Source organism: Cynoglossus semilaevis, chromosome 19, assembly GCF_000523025.1.
Source record: "Cynoglossus semilaevis isolate Cse_v1.0 chromosome 19, Cse_v1.0, whole genome shotgun sequence".
In the NCBI taxonomy this organism is placed as follows: Eukaryota; Metazoa; Chordata; class Actinopteri; order Pleuronectiformes; family Cynoglossidae; genus Cynoglossus; species Cynoglossus semilaevis.
In genome coordinates this window covers 3471575-3482224 of record NC_024325.1, presented here as the reverse complement: position 1 = coordinate 3482224, position 10650 = coordinate 3471575, and the positions used below count along the sequence as shown (strand labels likewise).

Here is a 10650-nt window from a genome sequence, read left to right as displayed (position 1 = left end):
TAGATAAAAAAAAAAAAAAAAAAAAAAAACATGATGAAATGAATCTCTTCCAGCCCGGATGATTCAGTGTTGAAACATGAATATTTCTGAATATTAACAAAAAGCTAGTTCACATTTGACTTAAAATGCTTTCAAATTCTCTTCCCTAATTACAAAGTGTCAAAAGTTAACTAAGGACACGATGCCGTTCTTATAAAATCTTGTCTTTAGATTAACATATTGGGTCCGTCTGTGTCTTTGTCACACTGCACATATGCTGATATTACAATTAGATTACATTCTCCTTCTTAATCCGTGGAGATATCCATTACAATAGGGATTAAAGTGTGTCTCTCTCTTCCTTGCAGGGCGAATTTTGCAGTCAAGGCGTCCGTGAAAGCCTGGTGGTGAACTTCATAAAGTTCGTGTGTCAATCCTCCCGCCAGTTTTGTGAGAGTGCTGGAGACAAAGGTGGTTCCACTCCTCCGGTGCTTCTGTTGCTGCTATCTCGCCTCTGCTTGGACTATGAAACGTCCACCATCTCCTACATACTTACGCTGACTGACGAACAGTTCCTTGTACAGGTCTTATACATGTTATGGAACACTACATATTATTCATGAAAAACATATTTAAAAGCAAAAGTATTTCCGCAGCCCAAACACGCTTGCCAGTGTCCTCTTTTCCTTCTTTCTCAGCACCACAGTCCTGTGACGCCTGTCACAGCCTTATGCGCAGAAGCCAGGGAGGCGGCCCAGAAATTACTTAACCATTATGTCAAGGTAATCATTCAGTAAATATCAGATTGTATGTAAATACTCTGGACAAATCCTTCACAAACATAGCTTTCTTCATAGTGAATTATTTATCAATCTCTATTCCCTATTGAGAATATTTGTTTTTATTTTATCACGACACATTTAATAAGATAAGAAAAAAACGTGTTTTTCATGCATCAAACAGTCAAACTCAGGCTGCCCCTAAGTCACAACGATAGACTGTATATAATGTTGGGGTATTTGGTATTACCTGTCTTTATCAGATAATTCTTTGCTTGCTTTCTTGGCCCTTTTTATAACGTTTCTTTTTGCAGGTTCAAGGTCTGATCATCTCTCAGATGCTGAGAAAAAGCGTGGAAACACGAGACTGGGTCAACACCATTGAGCCTCGAAATGTTCGAGCTGTGATGAAGAGAGTCGTGGAGGACACAACTTCAATTGACGTGCAGGTGAATCTTTGCGTCATCGCCGCAGTTCAGCTCTATTCACTGTGCAGAGCCAGACTGTTTATTTCAACGCCGTGTGCTCTGCTGCAGGTCGGTCTTTTATATGAGGAAGGTGTGAGGAAAGCGCACAGCAGTGACTCCAGCAAAAGGACTTTCTCTGTCTACAGCAGCTCCAGGCAACAAGCACGCTATGCTGCCAGCTACACTCCAAGGTATGAGACTTTTTACTGTATTTACTTCAGCAAAGTAAGGTCAAAAGGTGGTTCATTGGCTCATATTTTCTTTAGTAAAAATCTGTCAATTCCTAAATTCCCAAAGGGAACTCCCAAGGAATTAATAGAGTTCTATCTATCTAGCTATCTTAGCTATCTATCTTTTTTTCCACTCCCATTTGGGATTTTTCTGCAGTGCTCCTATTGATACAAATCTACTGAGCAACATCCACAAGCTATTCTCTGAGAGGATAGACATCTTTAGCTCAGTGGAATTTAACAAGGTAGGTGACCGTCGGTTCACAAGCCGTCAAAATTGTGACCTGATCTTCTGTTACAATAACAGTCTCTCCCTCCAACATATCAGGTTTCTGTGATGACAGGGATCATCAAAATTAGTCTAAAGACGTTCCTGGAATGTGTTCGCCTGCGCACCTTTGGCCGCTACGGCCTACAGCAGATCCAGGTGGACTGTCATTACCTACAGATGTACCTGTGGCGCTTTGTATCAGACGAGAACCTCGTTCACTTCCTGCTGGATGAGATAGTATGCAGCTCTGCTCACCGCTGCCTAGATCCTGCTCCAATGGAGCAGAGTGTAATTGAGGTAATCTGTGAACGTGGTTAAGGCTTAAAGTATTCTGCTTCTTTATTAAAGTAGTCTCTGTGAAGCTCAGTAATTTCTCTCTGGAACACAAGTATTTTATTTGTAAAGGTCTTTTTTTTTTTACTTCCAGATGACTAATTAATAAAGATGTTTGAGGAAATTAGTTGGGGTAAAAGTTGTTAGATTGGCCTTTCTTTTTTTGGATATTTTAGTAAATTAATAGCAAAACTAGCATATCACGATGATTTTAATAAAAAGTTTTAAAAAAGTAATTTCAAAACAAATTTAAAAAGTTGTATATAAAAAAACACAAATAACATACAACATTTGACGTATTGATTTAATATTAAAGTGCAACCTTTAAACCCTTAAATATTCAACTGGAAATGTATTGATATATTTAAGTGCAACTTTTAAACCCTTAAATATTCAACTGGAAAAGCATATTAACATTAAATTAAATTAAAATGATTGTCAAATATTAAAACATCAAAAATGTAAAGTGATTGAAGAACAAGGTGGGGACTATTGTTAATCATGTTTTAATATCTCTAGTATCTGTTAATGGTGACCAATTTTTATTTATTTGTAACACTAATGTGACTTGTGCAGTTTGTTTGCTGTGCATGCCTTACACACGATAAACATGTTTAAAAATATTTATTTGAACTTAATTTCATGATATGGGGATATATTTTGTTTGAATATATATATAATTTTTGTTGTAATGTGAATTAAAAGCAAGTTAAGACAACCTAGGGGCCTCTGCACATCCTCAGTGTTTCTTTCTGTCGACTGTCGCCACCTGAGGAGCTAATTCTATTGGCTCACCTGTTTTGTCTCCGCCCTCTTCTGATGATGTGCGTGAGATTTGATTGGCCAAGAGGCAGTTCTTCCGTTATACGTATGCTGGGACGTTTCTGTCTACATAGGCTGCTGGATGGATATCTCTGAATTACATTTAAAACTTGTAACGTCTGCAAATTCTCTCTGAACTCTGGTAAGTTTTTACACGTTTTTACATTAAATACATTTGCTTTGTACTCTAGCTTTATGTCAAACGTGTCATGTGAAGGTGAACGACTGAACTTTGGACACAAGAGTTCGATAACTAGCTAGTGTACAGGTAACTGTAACTAATGTACAGGTATTAGTAGTAGTACACACGTAATTATTACATTCACAGCCACCTCCAAAGTATCTTCGTCCAACAATTAATGCTTTTAAATGTAGCCAACAGTAGACAACAATTTGAAGTAGCTTACTGAGTGAACATATTTTCGTTTTATTTCAATATAATAGAGATGAACAGACGTTCGGTAAATTCAACGCCGCATTATTTAAAGGATTTGTTCAAAGTTTAAATTTACGTGTTTTAAACATTATGTTATTAACCATTGCTAAATGTATTTATTTCAGCACAATAAACAAACCATAACATGTTTAAATGACTAATTACACGATTTTCTAACCAAACTTGGTCTAATTACTTTTTTTTTTTACTCAAGATTTCAACAATGGAGCCCAACAGTAAGGAAACCAAACACAGACCTTCAAACAGTACAGAACAGGAGTTCGGAGGAACTTTGGGTAAGTCACAATTGATTATTTTTCATATTAATGATTGTATTTTCATCATACATTGCTATTGTTAGCTACTTTTCTATTTTGGCCTTCCACATGAGAGAGGAAAGGGTTTTTTAGAAAACATTTGTAACCTGTTGACATTGCTAATTTAATTGACTACAAGACCACAAGTCTGGACTCAAATATATTGGTAAAAATTAAAGTAAAGACTTCATTATGCAACTTGAACTTGAAACATATTAATGGTTCCGCACAACAACTGCACTGTTTATTACTGAGAACCATATTTGACTTGGTATTATTTATTGTTGTAAAAATGTTTTGTCTCTTTATACGAAGCCAAATACTGTAATGTTAAGTCTTGTTTGTTGGACATTTGTGTGAAAACAATTTTTAGTATAAGTAAGCGTTTGACAAATATTTTTGCTAAACACAAGTTATTAAGCATTTCAAATTTTCTATTTAACTCGTTTGGGATTATCCATTACGCACCAAGATATTCTTTCCAGTAAATACAATAGAGAAAAATGATTTCATATAACTAATGAAACTCATTGCTGTAGAAGCAAAACACTTGAGGGGTTGGGCCAATATAAATATTGTCATTAGTGTACCATATTTGAGTGTGTCTGTGTACTAAACCTCAGAAAAATCAAGGCACTGCAATTGCATAAAACCAAAATTGCCCGTTTGGGCCATTGTTAACCGAAAATTTTTGGTGTCCAAATATTCGGTGCATCCATAATCATTGAATTACATACATCATTTAATCATTTGTCTCTGTTGTCACCATGTCTGATGGGGTTTTTTTTTTCCTTACTTTTGTCTTATAGGTGCAGTTTTCATACCAATCTTTCTCCCCTTAACTGTGCTGTCACTGATCTGCTTGTGTCAGTCCCCCGAGGCCTCCGTCTTTCAGTGGCCTCCTCCACTCCCATCCACTGAAAGACTGTGGAATCCTGTGGCCCCAGTGATACTGCTGGGATGGCTTGCTCTTCATGCTCTTCTCTATCTGCTGCCATTGGGGAAGGTGTGGTGTTTACTATATACAATGCTGAACATATTATAATATGCAGTATATGCTCTTAGTTTATGTTGCAGTTGTTTGGTTTTTTTTAGAATTATTCAACACATTTTAAATAAAGGTTAGATTTTAGTAGTACAGGTGAGTTCATGTCTGTGTAGGTTCTCAGTCGTCCATGTCATTTAATGTAACTATTTTTGAATAAACTGAGTTCAGTTTTCCCTTACCTGCAACAGCCATCCTTTTTTGTTGTTTATGCTCTTGTTTTTTGTTACCATGTAATTAACATGAAAACAACTTGCAGGTGTCTGAAGGATTAGTGCTCAGAGATGGAACGCGCCTCAAGTATCCCATTAATGGTATGACTGAGTTTTTAGTTCAATCAATGTGGTCTTTTATACATCAGAAATGATATTATTAGTCAATCATCGTGTTTTTTTTTTCCTCTTCTATTCCCAGATCTTAGATCATGTTTTGTGTGTTCTCATTGTGTCTTTCTCAGGTTTCCATGGCCTGTGTGTTACCAGCGTGTTGCTGATGCTGTCTCTGGTGCTCGGCGCTCCCTTTGGGTATCTGTTTGAGCTTCTTTTGCCTCTGGCAGTATGTGCAACAGTACTGTCATTTCTGCTCGCCACCTACCTCTACATCCGCTCTTTCTCGGCTCCTCCCCACGCTCTTGCTCCGGGGGGGAACACCGGTAAGTGTTGATCTATGGTTAAAGGATGGCTCTGGGTGTTTAAAAATGAGTTAGTTGTTTCATTCTCACTTTGCATAATATTTTTTTATTTTATTTATTTATTTATTTTTTTATGGCAGATTGAAGACTTATGTTAGAAAACATCAAATATATGTAACATATATCAGGGGTGTCAAACATACGGCCCACGAGCCAAAAACTGCCCACTTGGGGTTTCAATCTAACCCACTTGATAAATTTTGAAAATTAAAAAAAAATATACACAAATTCTTCATGTTCAGGAAATGTTTTGTAAAATTATATTTCACTAAATATAAAGATTCATCAAATGTACATTTTTGCACAAAAATAGAGGGGGAAAAGACACTTTTTGTTTTGCTGTTTTCATTATTTATTGGTAATTATTATTATTATTAAATATTGCTTTAACTTTTTCTTTCCTTTTTTTTTTTTTTAGGAAACCCATTGTATGACTTTTATATCGGACGAGAGTTAAATCCCCGGATTGGAAACTTTGATCTCAAATATTTCTGTGAGCTCAGACCAGGTCTGATTGGCTGGGTGAGTTGTTCTGCAGATTATCAGTCTTAAGGGTTCGACGTTTATTCCCATACTTAATGACTCTGATTGTGCCATTTACACTTGATCCAGAGCTTTGTACAATACATGCATGTGTTTAACAGAAGAAAATGTACAAGAAACTTTCTGTAGCTTTTATTAATAACAACTTCTCCCTTGTGCCATCATGAGACATGAGACTTGCTTGACATATCTCAATTAGATCAACACTGATGATGTTCTGTTTCATAGCCGAACCAGACCAACAGAGGGCGATGTTGCTCTGTCACCTTTCTCTCCTCTGACTTTATATTAAAAAAAAAAACTATATTGATCCCATATTTGGGAAATTGTTGTGTTAGCAGCCGATATGCTTTTAATAGGCTGCCCCTAGCAAGCGCCAAGCATGTAGTTGGAACTCTCTGCTTCCAAGGCAGGCGTGCTAACCGCTACACTATGGAACCGACATGTTGAGTACAGAGCTTTGCCCAAGGTCTTTCATTTTATGAAGCCATGTGGGTAGAAGAGAGAAAGTTTGTGAACATCACCAACTGAGAACAGTAAAAGAGTTGGGGAGTCTTATTAGCTCTTCCTTTTAAAAAACATCTACACATTCGACACTTCACTGCCACTGCTTAACGATTATCGGGCAGTTGGACAAATATGAATTATATTATATTTTTCAGATGTATATTAACTTACTGTTCAAGATGTTTTGTTTGTTTGTTTAAATTAAGGAAATAATCTAATATTTGCTGTATGACATTGACTTCTGTTAGGTGGTCATAAACCTGGGCATGTTGATGAAAGAGGTGGAGCTTCGAGGTTCTCCTTCCCTGGCCATGATCCTGGTGAACAGTTTCCAGCTGCTTTATGTTACAGATGCTCTGTGGAATGAGGTGAAGTTCAGAGACTACTGTATGCAGCAAAAGACAATTCCAGAGAGTTTTAACTGTCCTACCGTTTAACATACTTTTCCCTGACTTCAATTGACAGGAAGCAGTTCTGACTACCATGGACATTGTGCATGATGGTTTTGGCTTCATGCTGGCCTTTGGTGACCTGGCCTGGGTTCCGTTTACATACAGCCTGCAGGCAATATTTCTGGTCATGCATCCACAGCACCTAAGCCTCCTCAGAGCTGCAGCTATAATCACACTGAATGGTAATAACATGTTAGGACCTCATTAGTGTTTACGTGAGTGATGGCAACATTTTTTGTCTTTTTTTTTTTTTTTTCAGGTATTGGATATTACATTTTCAGAAAATCCAACTCACAGAAAAACCAGTTTAGACGAGATCCCACACATCCAAGTGTTGCAAGTTAGTTAATTTTTAACAAGTTCATGAAAAGAAAGACATTTCATTATTACAGACAGCAAAGATTAGTGTTGAGAAAAACACCTTTTTTTTTTTTTGTAGAACTGGAGACAATCGCCACAGCAACAGGGAAGCGGTTGCTTGTGTCTGGTTGGTGGGGTCTTGTCCGTCATCCCAATTATCTCGGTGACCTGGCCATGGCCTTTGCCTGGTCCCTGCCATGTGGTAAGACAGCTTTCTGAAAAATAATTCTTTTTCAGGCTGTGTGTTGTTGTAGTGACATGAGAAAAGCATAGAGACGTCACTGTTTAGCGTTTAGTCACAGCTGAATAAGACTTTCTCATTAGTGTTTATCACTGTGATGTACAGTTAAGCTACCTCTCTGTCTCTTTCCTTAGGATTCTCACACCTGCTGCCTTACTTTTATGTCACATATTTCACCATATTGCTGATACACCGAGAATCCCGCGACGAGCGACAGTGCAGGGCTAAATACGGAAAGGCGTGGGAATCCTACTGCCAACGTGTTCCGTATAGGATTTTCCCGTACATATACTGAGGATGAGGTGAGACACGTGGAACTGAACTGAGCACTTTGAAAACATGCTGTTGTGGACCAAGTATACAAAACTAAACACGCGTCAACACGGACTTCCGGTAATAACAGCGACTGGCACTGTAAGAAAATATTCACGTTTGACTTTTTAAAGTTTTAGAATTTATAAACCACAGCGGTGTGGTGTTGGTGGTAAGATTTGATTCCAAAGTCCTAATGAAAAGGTGACCGGCATTTTGGGCATAAGAAAAAAAATGGCTATAAAGCCTCTTGGAGTGAAGATGTACCTCATCAAAGAATAAATAAAGAACCTCAGACCGTGAAAAAAGTAAATGCTTTAAATTGACAATGGTGGTAGTGACTCGGCTGTAAGCCATGGTTGAATATTGCATTTTTAATGGACTTTCTTGTTGGTAATGGTTCTCAATACATGGGGACAAACAGCCAGGTAAGAATTGACCCTGTTTTTGTTGGTACTTTATTACAACAGTTCTTCAAAAACCTGGATTTTTTCACGCAAAACTTTGACTGAAGAACGTGGTTAAGTGTCTTGTTTTTCGTCATCGTAGACAGCTAGCTGATATTGTTTCTGTCATATCATTTTACGGAATAATTTCTTACCTGTTACATGTATTTAGAATTTCAAATACAGATAATAACTATACAAAACAGGACACCACTCTACACTGTAGACAATATGGAGCAACATATACATTTCATTAAATACATTTTTTTTAAAATTACATAGTTCAATGCATAGATCCATCTGTATTTTCCAAAATAGGAATGTACATCAGATCAGTCAGTTTTTTGCTCTAAACGTGTCTCTGGAACGCATTCAAGTCTAAGCACACAGGCGACACACTCTGCAGATGCACGCTAGTTTTCACCCTTTTAAACAGCCGACCTCTGACGTCGCGCCTACGCAGCATTTGTGTTGTTTTTCCACTTGGCTAAAGCTGTAAAAAGCTCATAGTAATGACACGTTGACAGGATTCATGGTGCGTTCATAGACTTGGGCGTTTATGTCATATTAATATTTCAGCGTGTGTTTGTTTTGTTAAATTGTAAGCAGATATTTTACATCGCTTCTCAAGTCAACCCTTCTTTATACATGAACATATAAATATAACAGTGCTGCAGATGTTCATTTTGAGAGCAATTTAAAAATGTGATTACTAGTATTAGACTTTGACAAATGTTAGATGCTCCTCTTTTGAATACTCGATAATCATAATTTAATAGTTTATAATAATAATATGGTATGAACTGATAATATTTGCCTTCGGAAATGCAACTAAGCCATTCCTGTTACCTCCATCTCTCTTTTATTTCTACTGACAGAACCGCTTTCTCAACCTTGGGGTCGTGACCCCATGTGAGGTCGCCTGGAATTCAATGGGATCACCTGAAATCTCTAGTAATTAAAAAAATTATATTATTTTATATTAAAATTTTTAAAAATATTTTTGCATCTAATTTGTAATCTTAAATCTTAATCTTAAAATTATGATTCTAAAACACCACATACAATCGAAAACAACTCTATTCTTTCACTTGAATATAAATCATCTTCTAGTTAAAGTTAGCTACACTGAAACAACAAAACAACTCATAACATTCAACGCAGATCGCTTCTAACTTAAAAGATTAGGTAGGACCTTTGACCAACTACCGTATTTTCCAGACTATAAGTCGCACTTTTCTCATCCTTTGGCTGGGTTTTGCGACTTATACTCAGGTGCGAATTTGTATATCAAAATATATAATTTTTTCACGTTTGTTGTTTGTTGTTCGCACTGACAGCCGCTAGAGGGCACTCTAGGCAAAAGCTAATGATAAAATGCATGCACTAGTTGGCAAGCTTGTCAAAAAATGGATATGACTGGGCCAGTGGGCGATTTTGAGCAATGCGTAATATAAATAAATATATCTCCCTGTGACACCCCCCCCCCCCCCCCCCAGCATCAAACGTGCTACGCATACTAACGTGTGCTTTAAACGTCTGCGCGTGTTTGAATGTGCCGGCATTTGCCAGTCGCACATTTCTCAATCATGGTGGTGTTCACGTTCAATCAATTGTAGCCAGTTTCCATGGCAACATGTAGAGCACAGACGTGGGAAGGAGGGGGAAGAAGGAGTTGAAACAATTATCGCAGTGGATGGGGCTGAAATAGCCAGAGAGCGCTAGTAACTGTGGGAATGAGAACAGATCCGGAGCGAGATTCGCCGGCGTGTGCGAACGTCCGGTGTCATGAAAAGAAGCGTCACGGTTGTGTTGTCGCCATGTACATACTTTACAGTACATATACTCATAAATATAGTGACGAGCACGTCTGTGTTTGTCTGTGTGTGTGTGAGAGAGAGAGAGAATGTGTAAAGTAAGAGATAGAGAGAGGGAGAGTAGCAGCTGCCAGGCATGCACACCAACACGAATTGGATTTTTTTCTCTTTTGAGTGCGAGGCAAGAGGAATCACTAATATAATTTAGTTTCCATGGTGACAGCAGGGGATGATATGTCCTTTTTCAAACACCAGCTTGAAGCCTTGTTGTTGTTGCTGCTGTGGTTTTATTTTTGTTGTTGTTGTTGATTTTTTTTTTTGTCAGAATTATTATTTAGACAAATGGCGAATCTTACTGAAACTACAAAATGATTCCATCTCTGCACCTCTCACACTCTTTTTCTATACAGAGCTTATCTTTTTTTGTGGACAGTGGAAGAGAAAAAAAAATGTTACTGAGAGAAAAAAGGCTGTCAAAAATGTACGACAGCTGCGGTGACATTTTCGTCTGTGTTTTCTTGTAAAGGAAAAGAGCTCTGTCAACCGTCAAGTCGTGTAAGACAATCTAACGGGCATCCGACGCCCTATTATTTGCAATGTTA

General features: G+C 37.6%; 2 protein-coding genes across 2 annotated transcripts in view; both read left to right on the top strand.

Moving 5' to 3' along the window:
- Window positions 1–2216, top strand: part of vps51 (VPS51 subunit of GARP complex) — a 5552-nt gene extending 3336 nt beyond the window's left edge. Inside the window, exons 6-12 of the mRNA XM_017041468.2 lie at window positions 54–66; window positions 326–563; window positions 678–761; window positions 1073–1207; window positions 1295–1416; window positions 1613–1700; window positions 1784–2216. Coding sequence (XP_016896957.1) covers window positions 54–66; window positions 326–563; window positions 678–761; window positions 1073–1207; window positions 1295–1416; window positions 1613–1700; window positions 1784–2044 — 941 coding nt within the window. The 3' untranslated portion in view covers window positions 2045–2216. The remainder of the gene's footprint in view (window positions 1–53; window positions 67–325; window positions 564–677; window positions 762–1072; window positions 1208–1294; window positions 1417–1612; window positions 1701–1783) is intronic.
- A 653-nt stretch (window positions 2217–2869) lies between these two features.
- Window positions 2870–10650, top strand: part of tm7sf2 (transmembrane 7 superfamily member 2) — a 10592-nt gene continuing 2811 nt past the window's right edge. The window contains exons 1-11 of the mRNA XM_008332344.3: window positions 2870–3023; window positions 3532–3613; window positions 4444–4640; window positions 4939–4993; window positions 5137–5331; window positions 5789–5892; window positions 6669–6788; window positions 6886–7054; window positions 7132–7212; window positions 7312–7434; window positions 7608–7775. Coding sequence (XP_008330566.1) covers window positions 3541–3613; window positions 4444–4640; window positions 4939–4993; window positions 5137–5331; window positions 5789–5892; window positions 6669–6788; window positions 6886–7054; window positions 7132–7212; window positions 7312–7434; window positions 7608–7768 — 1278 coding nt within the window. The 5' untranslated portion in view covers window positions 2870–3023; window positions 3532–3540 and the 3' untranslated portion in view covers window positions 7769–7775. The remainder of the gene's footprint in view (window positions 3024–3531; window positions 3614–4443; window positions 4641–4938; window positions 4994–5136; window positions 5332–5788; window positions 5893–6668; window positions 6789–6885; window positions 7055–7131; window positions 7213–7311; window positions 7435–7607; window positions 7776–10650) is intronic.